At 42.6% G+C, this 18755-nt stretch overlaps 1 protein-coding gene across 1 annotated transcript; it reads left to right on the top strand.

Annotated features, from left to right (window-relative positions):
- The first annotated feature begins 13651 nt into the window (after positions 1 to 13651).
- On the top strand, positions 13652 to 14281 carry LOC142625114 (uncharacterized). The gene has a single exon (XM_075798816.1). The coding sequence runs from the start codon at positions 13652 to 13654 to the stop codon at positions 14279 to 14281; it is 630 nt and encodes a 209-aa protein (XP_075654931.1).
- Positions 14282 to 18755: the final 4474 nt, after the last annotated feature.

Genomic DNA, 18755 nt, shown 5'->3' with positions numbered 1-18755 from the left:
CCATGCAGAGTCTATGGGGTCCCAGTGTAAGGATCGCTTCTTGCATCTTGAGTAGGAAAGAGATCGGGAGGGCAGTGTGCATTCAGCTCACACTAGTAGGAGTCATTCACGAGGTGGAAGCAAAATTCCTCACGAGGAAAATGCTAAGGCGATGCAGCTAGAGATTGATCGTCTGAAGAGGAAGTTATGCCACGAAAGGCGAAGGCGAACTCCCTCCTTTTTTGATCCTTCTTCTGAGGACATCAAGGATAACAATTACAAGCCAAGGTCAAGAACTCCCCCGAATGAGTCTTCCTCCTATGAGGAGGACAACCTACATAAGCGTGGGGGTATGAATTCTTCTTGCTGAGGCTTGGGAAATGATGCTATGAGTAGGGCGTTGCACCAAATTTCCAAGTCACCCTTCACATGCAGGGTGGAGAAAGGTAAGCTTCCTCGTCGGTTCACCCATCTAACATTCACCATTTATAATGGCCGAACAGATCCTGTGGAGCATGTGAGCCATTTTAATCAGAGGATGGCAGTGCATTCCAAGAATGAAACTTTAATGTGCAAGGTTTTCCCATCTAGCTTAGGACCTATGGCGATGACGTGGTTTAATGGCTTGAGGGCAGGTTCTATTGAATCCTTTATGGAGCTCACCCGGGCATTTGGCTCTCGCTTCATTACATGTAATAGAGTTCCTTGGCCTCTGGATTCGTTACTATCCATGGCCATGCGAGAAGGGGAAACCCTAAAAACGTACTTGGACAGGTACAAGGAGATGTTCGATGAGATCGACGAAGATTTCGATGATGTGGCAATAAGGACTTTCAAGGTTGGCCTACCTGCCGAGCATGACTTGAGGAAGTCTTTGACCAAAAAGCCGGTAAGAAGTGTACGCCGGCTCATGGACTGCATTGACAAATATAAATGGGTTGAGGAAGATCAGTAGTAAGGTAAAGGAAAGGCGAAGGTTATCCCTCAGGAGATGAGGGATTTCAGGTCGGACAGATACAACAACAACAGGCCTCAAAGAGATTTTGCTGGGCAATCTGGTCCTACCACTCTTCAAGTGTTTAATACTGTATTTCGAGAACCGGTACATCAGCTGTTGGAGAAAATCCAGAATGATACATATTTCAAATGGCCCAACAAGATAGCGGGGGACCCTATGAGGCGTAATCAAAACCTTCATTACCAGTATCATCGAGAAAAGGGTCATACCACTAAGGATTGTAGAACCCTGTGGAATCATTTGGAGCAATTAGTCAAGGAGGGAAGGTTAAAACAGTTTTTGTATCGGCCCAATGGGCAATGAGACCATTTAGGTTCGGTAAATTAGGGCAACACTTCTTCAAGGCCTCTTTTGGGTACAATCAATATTATCTTTGCTGCTCCTAGGAGGACTAGTTCTCGTCCTTCCAGGGTGATGTCTGTAACACGAGCCCTTACCGAGGATTCTAGTTCTGAGCCGAAGAGGGCTAAGGGGAGTATCTAACCAACATTGGGTTTCTCATAAGAAGACAAGATTGGGACTATCTAGCCACATAATGATGCTTTGGTGGTTACGTTGAGGATAGGGGGCTATAACGTGAGAAGGGTGATGGTCGATCAGGGTAGTGGTGCAGATATTATGTACCCTAACTTGTACAAGGGGTTAAACTTGAAGCTTGAGGATCTAAAGGTTTATGATTCACCGTTAATGAGCTTTAAGGGGAAGACTGTCATACTGAAGGGGCAAATTAGATTACCTGTGCAATCATGCTCAAAGGTAGTAGAAGTGGACTTCATTGTGGTGGATGCCTATTCTCCTTACACGGCCATTGTGGCAAGACCTTGGCTTCATGCCCTAGGTGCTATTTCCTTAATTCTACATGTCAAAGTGAAGTTTCCATCAAGGGATCAGATTGAGGAACTGGTTGGGAGTCAATCTGTGGCTAGACAGTGCATGGCGGCTGCAATTCTGCATCAACCTAGATCGAAGTCCTCGGCCTCTACTGAGGGGGGCTCATAGCAATCAATGTCTCTGGCCACTCCTAGGGTGGCAACGGTAGAAGAACCCACGTGTGAGGAGTTGGAAGAGGTTGTTATAGATGACAACCTTGAAAAATTCTTTCAAGTGGGAGCTCAATTGCCTCCTCAGGAAAAGGCGGATCTAATTATGTTTTTGAGGAAGAATATTGACGTATTCGCATGGAATGCTTATGAGGCCCCTGGGGTAGATCTGAGCTTCATTTGTCATCATCTAAACGTCAATCTGGCTGCGGTGTCGAGGAAACAGCCACCTCGGCATTCATTTAGAGAGCATTCCGAGGCTGTCAAGGAAGAGGTAATCAAGCTTAAGAAGGCTAGTGCTATCAAGGAAGTTTTCTACCCTGAATGGTTAGCTCATACGGTGGTAGTGAAGAAGAAGAATGGGAAGTGGAGAGTATGTGTAGACTTTACGGATTTGAACATGGCTTGTCCCAAGGATTCTTTCCCTATTCCTTATATAGATCAACTAATAGATGCTACTGTTGGGCATCCTCGGATGAGTTTTTTGGATGCTTTTCAAGGCTATCATCAGATACCTTTGGTTGTGGATGATCAGGAGAAGACAACTTTTATCACTCCTATAGGGAACTATCATTATAAAGTAATGCCTTTTGGTTTGAAGTACGTAGGAGCTATTTATCAAAGGATGATGGCCAGGATGTTTGAGCCATAGCTGGGGAAGACTATTGAAGTGTATGTGGATGACATGGTGGTGAAAAGTAAAATGATTTCCATGCATGTGGAAGACCTGAATGACACCTTTTAGACGCTAAGAAAGTACAAGTTGCGCCTTAATGCTTTTAAGTATTCTTTTGGTGTGGGATTAGGTAAATTTCTGGGTTACATGATAACTCATCGAGGAATTGAAGTTAATCCTGCGCAGGTCAGGGCAATTAATAGCTTACAGTCACCTCGGAATCCTAAAAAGGTTCAGAAGTTGACAAGGATGACAGCTGCCCTCAACTGGTTTATTTCTCGATCCACAGATAGATGTAGACCTTTATTTCAATTGTTGAATAAGTAGAAGGGATTTGAATGGACCGAGGAGTGTGCTTTAGCTTTTCAAACTTAAAGAGTATCTTTCGTGACCACCTGTTATGTCTCGGCTAGAAATGGATGAAGTTCTGTTCGCATATATTGTTGTGGCTAATCATGTCGTTAGTCTGGTTTTGATACGGGTGGATAATGGTGTACAGAGGCCAGTTTATTACGTGAGAAAATCCCTACATGAGGTCGAGGTGCATTATTTACCGTTGGAAAAAGTGATCCTAGCAGTGGTGCATGCTACGCATAAGCTTCCTTATTACTTCCAATCTCATACAATTGTTGTTTTAACTCAACTTCCTCTTAGATCTATACTTCGAAGTGCTAACTATATTGGAAGGATTGTCGAATGGGGGACCATTTTGGGGGCTTGTGATATCAAGTATATGCCTCGCACCTCTATGAAGGGCCAAGTCCTTGCTGATTTGGTGGCGGAATTTGCTGAGCCCTCATTAGAAGAGAATGCTAAAAGGCTAGACATGGATGAAAAATCAGTTGGTGTGATTTTGCACAAGGAACCTTTGATATGGAAAGTATATGTTGACGGAGCAGCGAACCAAAGAGGATCTAGTGTGGGGCTAGTTTTGGTGTCTCTTGAGGGAATTACTTTTGTGAAGTCCTTGAGACAGGGGTTCTCGGCCACCAACAATGAGGCAGGGTATGAAGCTTTACTGGTAGGAATGGCTATGGTTCAGAAGATGGGTGAAAAAGCAGTGGAAAAGTAGTGCAAATATTCTCAGATTCACAATTAGTGGTGGGCTAGGTGGAAGAAGAGTTAAAGGCTAGAGATCGGAGAATGCAAGAGTATTTAACCCAGGTCAGGTATTTACAATCAAAACTTGAATCTTTTACCTTGTTACATATCTCCAGGAGCAGGAATACCCATGTTGACTCCCTAGCCACACTTGCAACATCCTCGGCACAAGGCCTACCTCGGGTCATCCTTATTGAAGATCTGTGTAAACCCATTGGGACGAATAATGACACCATCTAGATTCATCAAATTAGGGTGGGACCTAGTTGGATGGATCCTATAATGTCATTCCTTAAGAATGATATCTTGTCCGAAGAGAAGTCCGAAGTAGATAAAGTACACAGAAAAGCACCTCGGTTCTGGCTGTCCGAGGACTAGAAGTTGTACAAACGCTCTTTTTCAGGACCATATTTGCTGTGTATACACCCTGAAGCTACGGAAATACTTTTGGAAGAGTTACACGAAGGGATTTGTGAAAGTCACATAGGAGGAAGGTCTTTATCTCATAGAGCTCTTACATAAGGGTATTGGTGGCCAAATATGCAGAGAGAGGCACAGGATTATGTAAAGAAGTATGACCAATGTCAAAGATTTGCTCCCAACATCCATTAACCAGGGGGTTTCCTTAACCCTCTGTCTAGTCCTTGGCCTTTTTCTCAATGGGGCTTGGATATTGTAGGGCCTTTCCTAAAAGCAGCAGGAAATAGGAGGTGGTTGCTCATTGGAACAGATTATTTCACTAAATGGGTTGAAGCTAAGCCATTGTCAAATATTAAGGATTTGGATGTGAAGAAATTTGTCTGGAAAAACATTGTCACTAGGTTTAAAATCCCTTATACTCTTATTTCAGATAACAGCCTGCAATTTGATAGTAAAGCCTTCAAAAGATACTGTTGTGATCTAGGCATTACGAATAGATATTCCACTCCAGCTTATCCGCAAGGGAATGTGCAAGCCGAGGCTATCAATAAGGTTATAGTTAATGGGCTCAAGAAAAGACTGGATGATGCTAAGGGAAGGTGGGTTGAAGAATTGTCGTATGTTTTGTGGACATATCGAACTACACCTCGGAGGTCCACGAGAGAGACACATTTTTCTATGACTTATGGAGCCAAGGCTGTAATCCCTCTGGAAACTGGGTTTCCGACATTGAGGACGAGCTATTTCATCCCAAGCAGTAATGATAATTTATTAGAAAAAAGCTTAGACCTAGTTGAAGAGTGACGAGAAAATGCTATGGTTCAGCTAGCTTATTATCAGCACAAGCTCAAGCAGGGGTATGATTCCCATGTAAAGCTAAGACCACTGGCACCTGGAGATTTCGTATTGAGGAAGGTTTTGGATACTGCAAAGAACCCAGCATAGGGAAAATTGGGACCTAACTAGGAAGGACCTTATCGCATCACTTCGGTAGTTGGAATAGGGGCATATTATCTAGAAGATTTAGATGAAAATGTTGTACCACGTCTCTGGAATGTAAATAACCTATGAAGGTATTATTATTAGTGAAATGCACTTCTGTCATCCTATTTTTGTTGACACTGTGTTATGATGATTACTTTTTCTTCTAAGTATCAAAATGAAACTTGGTCATGCCTGGATCCTCAAACCACATACCTTGTATAAATTGATATTTTATTAAGTGTTGAATAGAACCTTAGTTATGTTTGGTCCTCGGATCATCTACTTTGGGGAAATTAACACTTTAGTTCATTGTTCTAAGTATCAAACTGAAACTTGGTCATGCTTGGATCCCCAGACCACATACCTTGCATAAATTGATATTTTATTAAGTGTTGAACAGAACCTTAGTTATGTCTGGTCCTTGGATCATCTACTTTGGGGAAATTAACACTTTAGTCTATTTTTCTAAGTATCAAACTGAAACTTCGTCATGCCTGGATCCTCGGACCACATACCTTGTATAAATTGATATTTTATTAAGTGTTGAACAGAACCTTAGTTATGTTTGGTTCTCGAATCATCTACTTTGGGGAAATTAACACTTTAGTATATTTTTCTAAGTATTAAACTGAAACTTGGTCATGCCTGGATCCTCGGACCACATACCTTGTATAAATTGATATTTTATTAAGCATTGAATAGAACCTTAGTTATGTCTGGTCTTCAGATCATCTACTTTAGGGAAATTAACACTTTAGTCTATTTTTCTAAGTATCAAACTAAAACTTGGTCATGTCTGGATCCTCAGACCACATACCTTGTATAAATTGATATTTTATTAAGTGTTGAATAGAACCTTAGTTATGTCTGGTCCTCGGATCATCTACTTTGGAGAAATTAACACTTCAGTTCATTGTTCTAAGTATCAAACTGAAACTTGGTCATGCCTAGCTCCTCGGACCACATATCTTATATATGTTAATGTTTTATTATGTGTTGGTCAGAATCTTAATTATGTCTGGTCCTCAGACGATCTATTCTTGGGTTAACTAATATCTAAATTTGATTTTAGCACTATTTTGCCATCTTGATCGCGTATCTTGAGGACTCCCAAAACAGTGATGAACAAATGAGAGTCATGAGCATCACTTAAAGCATTTAAAGGTATATTAAACATATTTGTTGTCTAGTTTGTGTCTGGTTACTTCCTTAGGATCATTAAGTTATATTGGAAATGATGTGGGTTGTTGTTCTGTTGTGACATATAGACTTTTTAGTTACGAGATGGTTTTGTTAGATTTGGTTGACTAACTAATTATGAATTCATTAGAAAAGAGTTATCATTTATGCAGATGAAAAACCTAGGCATGTGCCATTATCTTATTAATTAAGCATTAAGTAAAGTAGAGGTGATACAAAGAAAAAATATAAGTGTAAAACGCATAAGAGAAACAACTTGGTATTTTCATTGATTTGAAGTCCTTTGAAAAGACAATTTGCTCATAAACTACCAAGTTACATCAAATAAAAGGAAAAATAAAGCTGAAAGGAAGACTTGACAAGGATCAGTCACGGCTTCAGTTTTATTGTCAGATTGCCCTTAGGATTTTTTGGAGGCTGGATAAGAGACGTGGAGTCAGAGGCAAGCCCTTTGCCTTTTGGATCCTCTTGGATGGTGATAGGAAGGGTCGCCAGGACAATTTCTATTGTCTCAGTAGCTCCCTTCTCCTTGTTAGACTCCTTAGGGGCATTAGGAAGCTGAGTATCATCATGGGCCGCCCTTTCTGCTGGTTCAGCAGGTTGCTTGGTGGCTTCATATTGCTTAACCTCCGGCTAGTGGAGGGAAAGGCCTCAGCTAAGCTTTCCTTTTCAGCATCTGCTCCCTGGGTGGTGGCGTTAGCCTTGGCAACGAATGGAGCAGAGGCTCGAATGGCTAGGGGGTAGTAGACATTGTCTGTCTTCTAAAGGGTAGACGAAGCATCAACCTTAGCCTGGATAAGTGCTTCATTGCACACTTGAAGGTAGTAATATCTACATACCTCAGAGACCTGCAGTTTGAGGTTTTTCTCGGTCTCAGCCACCCCAACCTCTTATCCATCTTGCTCAGCTTGGTCCTTTGCTTTCTCGACTTCTTCTTTGGCTTTTATAGATTCTTCCTTGGCCTTGTTGGCCTCCTCCTTTGCCTTCTCAGATTCCCTTAGATCCTTTTGAAGGTCCCCTATCAGCTTCTTCGCCGCAGGATTATCCTCATTGGCTTGGCGAAGTTGTAGCCGCTGGGTCTCGGCCTGCCTCTCAACTACGTTTAAAGCGGTCTCGGCGCTCTTTTTATCGCTTTTTGCTTTGTTCAATTGGGTAGTGACCTCTTGTGGTTTTTTGTCTTTTAACTCAAGGGTTTTCTGGGTGTTGCTGAGCCTTATTTCCTATCCTTAAGAGCTTTGTAAGTGCTAATGACAATCTCATCAGCCCTGTGGGCAGGCTGGACAACCTATACACAGTAATAAAGTGGAGTAAAGGGATATGGTCAAAGCAAAAAACCTAAGTGCAACAGAAAATAAAATGAGTAACAGTTAAATGGGATTCTTATCATAGCAAGCTCCTTTTTTAATGTCATAAGACATTTTGATCCCTCATCTGCCTTAACTCATTCATGTCCTCAGGCAATAGAAGAGCTTGTTCTAACGCATCTGCCACACAGGCAGCTATTCCTGCGTCAAAACTCTTAATAGAAGCATCAGCAGTAACCGCATGATCGTCCATGGTCATTGATGGAGCCCAAATTGGGGCAGACATAGGCACATGGATCTCGGTTCTTTTTTCTGACCTCGTCTCTATTGTGCGAGCCTGTTTAACTCCCTTTTCGGGCTCTATATCCTTAGGAAAGAGGCTTTTCTCTCCCTCAATCACGTCCTTCCCCTTATGCTAATCCCTCTTTCTCTTATGATCAGCTTGGTCAATGCATTGAGATTGGGTAGGTAAGGGAGGAGGGATTTTAGGCTGAAAAGACTACTCTAGGCCTTTATCCTTGGTTTGGGGATGTTTGGTCTGAGCAGCCTTTTCAGGCTCTTAATTCCCCACCTGGGCTTCCATTAGATCTCTAAGGTTCTGTCTGGGCTTACGCTGAATTCCCATTGTGTCAGGGCTGTGAGTTTCTCCTTGTGGATGACCTGAAGATGATGTACTGAGGTCACCAGTTCGATTCTCAGGAGAAGGGGGTTGGTTGAAAACTTCAAATTCGTCCTCGAAATTTGAAACTTCAACAATTTCTTCTTCCTTTACGCTAGGTTGAGAAGAGGTTGCCTCATTGGCTGTGTGTTGGGTTGGAAGAGGAATCAGGGGAATACCATCAGGTATGGGTTGTGTGATGAGGGTGCCTTGAGGAATAGGAGCGCCCACAGGTAAAAGGAAGCCCTCGGCAGCAACGCTTATCCGGTGTAAGCGTGGGTCTTTCGCTCTAATCATACACTTCAGCGCCTGGAAAGCTTTGGAGATAGAATCGTAGTCGATGATCAAATGTGTTGCTCGGAGTTGGTTATCTGTGTGCACAAACACTTCAACCTTCAATATTTCGTCCAATTTGTCATGATTGACAAGATCAAAGTGGCGAATAGCTACGTGTGGGTTTCCAAAATCGTCAAGAAACACACGATTAAATCAAGCAAATGTTTTTATATATATCCAAATAAAAAAGAAGAGAAAGGGTTGTTGTGAGTAATTCATCTAAATCTAGAGTCTCACCTGGTTCCCCTTCCCTTGTCGGATAGGGGACGCCATCGTGCTAATCCCCTGATATGATCAGGAAGTTTTTTTTCATACCCTTGTTAGATTCAAGGAGACATTGGATTAATCTAACCTCTTAGTACCTAGATTTTAAGTAATACCCCTGCCCTTTTAGGTGGTGGAGATTGTAAATCCAGTTCATGTCATGATGGGTGAGCCCTAGACCCATCTTTTCATTTAGTGCATCTACAGAACCCAAAATCCTAAACATATTTGGGGCACACTGGGTAGGAGATAATCTAAAGGCCCTAAGGTAGTCCCTAGTAACCGTCCCTATTGGGATTTTCATCCCCCCCTCTATGAAAGCAATCATCGGGATTACTACCTCTCCCATTTGCCTTTTCTCATGCCACTCTCCTTCCTTACAATATGTAATGGATACCCCCGGTGGAATCCTATACAAAGCCTTAAATTGTTCTATTTTTTCTTCGGAATCTACTAAGGAGGCAAATCTACCCATTTCTGGGAAAAGGTTGAAGATATTGAGAAATAAAAGAAGGGAAGAATAAGCCGAGGAGACCGAGATACAGAAAAGAGTAAAATGCGCAAAAGGGAATGAATGAAGGGGTTTAAGAAGACTTACACTAAGAAGAAAAGCTTCCTCGGACAAAGTTCTTGGAAATCATAAGAGCACGTGTAGGTTGAGAGAGTTAGCAAGTTCGTTGTATGAGTGTTGAAGTGAGAAAGTTGGTTTAAATTAATGGTATTTATATTTGCGAGAATTTGGAAGCGGGAAAACTCCTGCCTATGTTCCTATACAATCTTCAGCCGTTGGATGTGCATCGCCCCGTCGAATGTGGGAGACAAAAAGCTTTCATAATTAAATGAGGGGACGCTCCGCATGTCGATATGTCAGGAACGAGCATTGGGCAGTTCAAGGGACACCATTATTGTTAGGGAAGATGTGTGGCGAATATCAATTAATGGTGGCAAATGTCGAGATCCTCTTTTCCTCTCGAGGTGGCAGAAATGAGAATCTCGAGGGGCTATTGTGGGGTCAATGAGCCAGGAATGTGTGTTGGGCTAGAGGCCCAATCCGAGGACACTGAATGGTCCGAGGATGTAGGAATATCAACCCAAGAGGCATTGTGATGGATAAAGAGGCGAGGTCAAATTAAGGTTATCCAAGAAGGAGGTTCGAGGAAGAGTATGTCCTTCGCTAGTTAAAGTCGAGATTGGAAAGTGTTGTCCGACGTCCAAAAGCGATATTCTAGGAGATCCTATAAGTAGGGGTAGGCGTGGTGAATGTATAGGAGAAGAAGAAGGGCTATGAAATATCTAAGATAAATCTATTACCACCGCATTGAATGCTCTGTAGCTACTTCTCTGGCTGCATTAATGAGGAAGTGATGCCTGAGCATTAGGGTTCAGCCTTACAGCTGCCTCTAAAGACTTCAGGGATGGGCTGATGGGACAAGTATCTAAACTAGCAATCTGGTCCATACGTGGAGGATGGGGAAAAGAAGGATGATATAAAAGAATGAGGGGACATTGAGAAAGGGGGATCAGAGAAAAAGAGAGAAAACACTGTACACATTAGCGTCCATAATTGTAATATGTTTCGAAAGAGTGAAAGATAAGATCCAGCATCCTCGGCTTAAGTCTGAGGACAATCTCTGTTACATAAACAATCCAATGTGTATGATGTTGCAATCTAGCCCATCATTTTTGTTATTTAATATCACTAGAACCTAGGTTTCAAGCCCACTCTCTACAAATTTCATTGTATTGGGCTTTTTGGGCCTATCCCATTCTTACTTCTGGGTCTGGGTGCAAATTGTGACCTTACATTTATTTTATTAAATAAGGTTGTAATTTTAGACTACAATTAATTTTTTAGCTAAAATTTGTCCTTTATGATAAACCTAAATAGTTTTGTATTATGAAATAAATATATAACCATATTCATTACTTATGGGACTGTTTTTACTGGACTCTAGTTTGTACTATTTATTGGTTTTATTTAAGCCACTATGTCTTCCATAAAAAGAGTAAAAATAAATAAAATAAAATAAGTGATGTCAAGTACAACATGCAAAACTACATAGATTCTTAAGAGATATTAGAGGATCCGCACCAGTAGGTGCAAAATACAAAATGTGCAAAATTTTGCACAATATAGCATCAAATAGACCTGCATCATTGCTGGTAAGGGAGAACAAGACCCTCGTTAGGGAGAACAAATTTCACTCCTCTGAACACCCCGCTAGAACAAGTCCTCATGCAAATAAGGGATGACGTGGCGTTAGCTTGGCTAAATAAGCTAAAGGGGGACTCGAACAAAAGCCCTAGGAACAAATACTGTCGTTTCCACTAGGATCATGGACACGACACTTCTGAATGCTACGACCTCAAGTAGCAAATTGAGGCCCTCATTGAATAAGGGAAGTTGCAGAAATTCTTCAGGAATGGGGAAAACCCACCAAGGGACCTCGAGCCCAACCGACAGGGTAAGGAGAGGCCTAAAGCCCTACTCAGAAAGATAAGGGTAATAATGGGAAGAAGCACCATGGTGGGATCATCTAAGAAGGCCAGGAAGACATACCTGCCATGGTGCAGAGCATCCAGATCTTCGAACGGCCTCATAAGGCGACTAGACTTGACAACCCTGCCATCAGCTTCATAGAGGAAGATGCTAGGCGACTACACCACCCTCATGATGACGCCATCATCATCAACTTGTCCATCGCAGACTTCAATACCTAACGGGTGCTAGTAGATAACAGGAGCTTAGAGATATCCTCTACTACCCTGCGTTCCAACAGATGAGGGTAGACCGAGAGCATCTCCTGCCTTCAAACACACCATTGGTAGGATTCGATGGCACCAAAGTCTTCCCCGTAGGGACTATTACTTTACAGGATACCATTGGGACGTACCCTCAGCAACTAATTAGGGAGGTCAATTTTCTCGTAGTTGATTGCTCCTTTGCCTACAATGCCATCATTGGTCGACCCACGCTTAATGCATGGCGGGCGGTTACATCCACGTACCACCTACTAGTGAAGTTCCCAATAGAGTACGGGATAGGAGAAGTGCGAGGGGACCAGATGGCTGCTTGAGAATGTTATGTTGCCATGATGTAAATAGATGACCACCTACAGGTATTGACCATCGAAGAGAGGAAGGTAGCCGTAGAGCCAACAGAGGACCTTGAGGAGGTCCCTTTGGACAATCAACTTCCGGGCTAGACCACTTGTATCGGCACCCAAGCCGACCCTTCAATTAGCAGAGAGCTCGCCCTCTTCCTGAAAAGCAATCAAGACATCTTTGCTTGGAGCCACGAGGATATGCCAGGGATTAACTCGAATACCATGGTCCACAAGCTTAACATATGCTCATCCTTCCCCTTAGTCCAACAAAAGAAAAAAGTCTTCGCTCAAGAAAGGGACAAAGCCATAGCCAAAGAGGTACGCAAGCTACTAGAGGCAGATTTCATTAAGGAAGTCTACTACCCCGAATGGCTGGCCAATGTGGTCGTGGTCGTGGTCGTGGTCATGGTCATGGTCAAAAAAGCAAACGATAAGTGGAGAATATTCATGGACTTCACCGACCTGAACAAAGCATGCTCGAAGGATAGCTATCCCTTTCCACATATCGACCTCTTCGTGGACTCTACGGCTGGCCATCAGTTATTAAGTTTCATGGACGCCTATTCTGGATATAATCAGATCAGGTTGGATGAAGCGGACCAGGAGAAGACCTCATTTATCACAAGACAAGGACTCTTCTGCTACAAAGTCATGCTGTTTGGTTTAAAGAATGTGGGGGAGACATACCAAAGGCTCGTGAACAAGATGTTCACCTGATAGATAGGGCGAAATGTGGAAGAATACGTAGACAATGTGCTCGTAAAAAGCGTGAAGAAGGCTAGCCACTTAGACGACCTTCGTGAAATATTCGATACCCTTCGCCTTCACGACATGAAGCCCAATCCCAACAAGTGTGTATTTGGTGTAGCGTTAGGAAACTTCTTGGGCTTTATGGTATCGCAACGTGGCGTAGAGGCCAATCCCAACAAGGTTCAAGTGATAATGGACATGACCTTTCTAAAGAACGTCAAGGAGGTGCAAAGCCTAAATGGTAGGGTTGCAGCCCTTAACAAGTTTGTCTCTAGAGTAACGGATAAGTGTCTACCCTTCTTTAAGGTGCTACGAAAAGCTTTTGAGTGGACCTACGAGTGCTAGAAAGCTTTCGAGGAGCTAAAGACCTACCTCGCATCTCCCTCACTGCTCAGCCCATCCAAACTTGGTGAAGAGCTTTCCCTCTACTTAGCCGTGTCCCAGGCAGCCATTAGTTCCGCTCTGGTACCGGAATAAGACCGAGTGCAGTTACCCGTCTACTACACTAGCTAAGCACTGTGAGGAGTTGAAGGATGATACCCCAATGGAAAAGCTGGCCTTTGCACTGATCATGGCTGCACGGAAACTTAGGCCGTACTTCCAAGCGCATACCATAGTGGTCCAAATTGGCAAGCCGTTGCGGAAGACGATGAATAACTTGAAGGTGGTTGGACGACTGGTCCTATGGGCAATAGAGCTCAACAAGTTCGACGTCCAATACTAGCCCCGAATCACAATCAAAGCACAGGCGCTAGCTAATTTCATTACAGAGTTCATGACAGGAGGAGTTGAAGAAGGGGAACCGACGACATGAATGGTATGGACAAATGGATCGTCTAATCAACGAGCAGGAGGAGCCAGGGTCCTGCTACAGACACTAGAAAGAGATACAATAGAATGTGTGGTTCGCCTCCAATTCTTAACAACCAACAATAAGGCAGAGTACGAAGCGGTCCTCTCGGGCATCGACTTAGTTGAAGCAACATGGGCCACGTTAGCAATCGTGCATTGCAATTCGCAGGTTATGGTCAAGCACATCAACAGTGATTATGAGGCAAAAGGAGAACGAATGAAGAATTATCTAAATGTGCTCAAAAGCAAGACAGGAGATGGATTTTCAGTCAAGTTTATACAGATCTTGAGGGAAGAAAACGAGCAAGCAGACTGTCTGGCCAAAGCTGCATCCGCGAAGTATACGAACACCACTAATGAGGTATTATCCTTCGTTCAATATGCCCTTGCTATTGACAAATTGGAAGTGCAGTTCATCCCCCCAAGGACCGATTGGACAACACTTGTTATGTCCTACCTTAAAGATGTAACATTGCCAGAAGATCGCAACGCTTTCCGTAGACTGAAGGTGCAGTCTCCACGTTTTGCAATGATTGGGGATGTCCTTTACAAAAGGGGCTTCTCTCGTCCATATCTGAGGTTCCTAATGTAGGATTAAACATGGTTTGTATCTCATACAAAACATACGCAGCAGAAATATAACGAAACTACTTCATTCACAATCGATAACATGCACTATGTAAATTTCAGAATTCAAGAACAAGAGAGCGTACCTTGGTGTGATAAATTTCAAAATAAAGATCGAAAGCACTTGGGAATACTTTTGATCTTCACTCCAATTCCACTTTACGCCCAAGATGTGTGGTCTCTCAATCAAATTACAAAGGGATAATGTCAAAGTGTCTAACACTTTTCATACACACCACTTCTCAATGATGTTCTTCTTAATTCTCTACAGAAAATTCTGTATGTTTCTCCCTTTGTATCTAACTGATTATTTAATTGGGCTGGCCTTTTGGGCCTTTCTAATTGGGCTTAAGTGTGTGGCTTGGAGTGGGACCAAAAGGGACCAATAAGACACTAGCTCCAATGGGTCTTGGGCTTTTCTGTCAACTCTTGACAAGTCCAAAGTTACCATTAATTATATTTAATACCACTATATAAATATAATTGCACTCTAGGCCTTATTTATAAATTATATCCCAAGACTTTATTGTACATGCAACCCCTTCATAAAATATTCATAGTAATACAAAGTCATGAATATAGATTGCCACTTTGTAAATTACTACATCTTATCCGTGAGTACCCGGTTTAATCCTTTAAAGTTATTCAACATATATTTATGAAATCCAATCTCATAAATATATACTTTAGTAACTTCTTACCAAAGTGGTTAGGTCTAACTCTCTGAATAACTGAACCCATTAAACTTATCTCAAGGGAATATTTTATATCTCTGTTAAGAGACTATGAATTCCATCTTGAGAATACATGTTCCATCAACACTAAATGTGGCTGCCTAACATACTAAGGTTTTGACCGTTACCTTAAATCTCACTCCTGATATATCAAAGCAACCTACATTTCATGATCAGGTCCATTATCCTCTCAGGATTAAGAGTTCATGCAAATAGAAGTCGTGAGATTTATTATTCCTTTGACAGTCATTTAGAGAATAATAAATCTCACAGTGGTCCAGTTCAATATGTCTTAACTCTTAAAACATATCAACACATCAATTAGAAGTTTCCACTTCCATGATCAAGACAAATCATCTTAGTTGATATGTTATAGTCTTCGCAGATGAAACGCCCAATTTCATCACCAACTACGAACTAAAATTTTGAGTTTACAAAGAACTTGTGACTTATATCTTCTGTGACTTATATCTTCTGTGACTTATATCTTCTGTGACTAAATCACATAAATCACATACTATGCATCTCATGGACTATATAATAATGTCTGAATATTCATGTTACCATTATTTTAGATTATAATAAAACAACTTTATTAATCACAACATCAAGTCATACATAATGTCATACATAATAACATACATAGCATCATACAATAGGATTTAAGGGCACTAATCCTAACACCTAATCCCCGATGAAGCAGACTATGTCATGAGAGAAGTACACGAACGAATATGCAGGAACCACTCGGGGGAACGTTCATTGATTCACAAGCTGATACAGGCTGGATACTATTGACCCATTATGCAGAAGAACGCCCAATCCTACGTAAGGGCGTGTAACAAGTGCCAACGCTTCAGAAATATCATACGACAGCCAACGGAGGAACTTACACCAATGAGCGCCTTATGACCGTTCGCCCAATGGGGGCTGGATATAATTGGACCTTTCACTATCGCAGTGCTACAGCTCAAGTTCCTCGTAGTAGGGATTGACTACTTCAGCAAATGGGTCGAGGTAGAACCATTGGCCACTATTATAGAGAGAAATGCTTGAAGCTTCATTTGGAAGAGCATCATTTGCCGCTTCAGCATCCCTAGGGTCTTAGTCTTTGATAATGGCAAGCAATTCGACAACGACGCATTTAGGGACTTTTGCCGACAATTGGGAATCAAGAACCACTACACCTTTCCAACTCACCCCTAGGCCAACGGATAAGTCGAAGTCACAAACCGATCCCTACTCAAGATGATCAAGACTCGGCTTGAGGGGGAGAAGGGTATATGGCCTAATAAGTTACCTAATGTCCTGTGGGCATACAGAACAACGGCTCACACACCTACAAGAGAGACGCCTTTCCGCCTCACATACGGGCATGAGGCCATCATCCCGGTAGAAATAGGGCTGATCAGCTATCAAATATCCAACCATGACTGCAAAAGGAATGAAGAAGGGATGCGCCTACAGTTATATCTCCTTGATGAATTCAAAACAACAGTAGAACAAAGGATGGCTCGCTATTAGGAACTTATGGCGAAGCACTACAATACCAAGTTCAGGCCTCATCACTTTCAAGTCAAGGACCTAGTCCTAAGAAAGGTAACAATGGCCACCAAAGATCCCTCACAAGGTAAGCTGAGGCCCAATTGGGAGGGACCCTACAAAATCATCGACTACCACAGGAAGGGGACTTACTACTAGGAAAACCTTATCAGATAGAGGCTCCATCACTCATGGAACACCGAGCACTTGAGGAAGTACTACTAGTAGTAGTCAGATGCAACTTATGTTATCATTTTCTTTTTGTTTTTCCATTTTTATATCAAAAGATGTTAGGATGTTGAGTTTCTTTTTGGATCTTTCTACTATTAATATGACTTAGATGAATTATCAAAAACATTTTTTTATTCTCTACTCCTCAAACCAGACTAAGTCCTACCTACTGGGTGGACGGACGACCACGGATACCTACGGGTACCTGGTCCCCAAAAACTATCCTAAGTCCTACCTACGAGGTGGATAGACGACCACGGATACCGACGAGTACCTGGTCCTCAAAAATGATCCTAAGTCCTACCTACGAGGTGGACGAACGACTACGGATATCGACGAGTGCTCGGTCCTCAAAAATTATCCTAAGTCCTACGGGATAGATGGATGAGGCGGAATATTGGTCATACACATGTGATGGAGGCATATTCCCAATCAACCAAAAAATAAAACCAAGTGCAAGCAACATAGATAAAAAGAAAAAAAAAAGTAGATAAAAACCCATAGGGTAAAATGTTTTACATCAAAGCCTAAAAACCAAAGGGGCATTCACTATTGTCTAAAAAGTAAGATAAAGTATGGTTCTTAGATACAATTTAAAATAAGGGAAGAAGCTAAGATGGAGGAGCATCTAAGATAGTCAGGTTCACGATGTTTGGGCCACCCTCAGCTGACAAGTCCACAGCTGACGAGATTGCGGGAGCAATGGGGCCCTCGGGGACGAGCTGAGCAATAACCGTGCCGCCGTCCTTCACCTCTTGCTCAACCGTGTGAACAGAATCATCGACTCATCACTAACGGAGTCATCTCCTCCAAGCGTGGTGGCATGGTGTCGTCTATTACAATTTGGGACAGGTCGAGATTAGGATAAGTAGCTCCTACCTACTTCAAGAAGTCATCGAACCCGTCACCATAGTTGGCACCACACGCATCGAAGAAGGGCTGAGAAACCCAAAACTCCGCCATGACGTCAACCTTAGTCTTGTCCATCTGCTTATGGAGGGAAGCTAGCTTCATCGTCAGATTAGTCTTAGCTTTTTCTACCTCCTCCCTTAGACGGGATTCCTCCTTTAGCTTGGCTTAAGTATCCATCAGCTCCTTGTTGAGTGTACGGATGGCCTCCTTGTATTGGTCCTACTCTTTATTCTCAATCTCCTAATGCTTGTGAAATCGACGAATCACTGCCTCGTTGGCCATGCACCCGTCCTAGAGCGCCCTCATCTGCACCAACGCCTGAAGCACGACAACTGTCAGGAAAAGAATAAGAAAAAAAAACGCACAATATCATAAACGATAGAAATGTACCTTAGACAGGTCATAGATTTCGAACACCCCTAAGTCCTTTAAGGTTTGCTCAGCACAAGGGTCCAAGTTTGTCTTCTTGATGATCGAATCGACCATCTTGATGACATAGTCTTTATGGGTAATCAATCGACGGATCGCACTGGGGGTGACAGGACCCTTCCCAACTCTATGGTGAGAAGGCTTAGGGGGCGAAGGGGACTTCAGCTGCTTGTCACCAATGGAGGGGCCCTTCCCCTTCTTAGGTGGAAGATCATCCTGGTCATCGTTCTTCTTCTTAAGCGTTCCTTTAGCGTCGGCCACCTTGCTGCTTATGTGCCACAACATACTTCCTTACCAGCGCTCTCTGTCTACCTGCTTCCATTTCTACAAAAAGGGGCAATGGACGTTAGAAAGAAAACAGACAGTTTGGAATGGATGGTATGTTTAAGACTTACGTCTACGGGAGAAGGCATGTAGTCATTGAGCTACTGATGTCGATTTGGGGCCACCACAAAACGCATGAAGGGTATCAAGGGTGACGAGATCCTTCCACTTCCTTTGTTCACGAGGAATCTCTAAAACATGACGGATGAAAGCAACCTATTCGTCGGTAATTTGCGGACGAACTTGGGCTAAAAACAAGAAGAAGAG

This window comes from Castanea sativa, chromosome 2 (assembly GCF_040712315.1).
Source record: "Castanea sativa cultivar Marrone di Chiusa Pesio chromosome 2, ASM4071231v1".
Lineage (NCBI taxonomy): Eukaryota > Viridiplantae > Streptophyta > Magnoliopsida > Fagales > Fagaceae > Castanea > Castanea sativa.
Note: the sequence above shows the minus strand (reverse complement) of the source record. Positions and strands in the feature narration are given on the sequence as shown.

Excerpts from the sequence above, each read along its gene's own strand:
- LOC142625114 (XM_075798816.1), top strand. The coding sequence starts at position 13,652 with ATGGTATGGACAAATGGATCGTCTAATCAACGAGCAGGAGGAGCCAGG.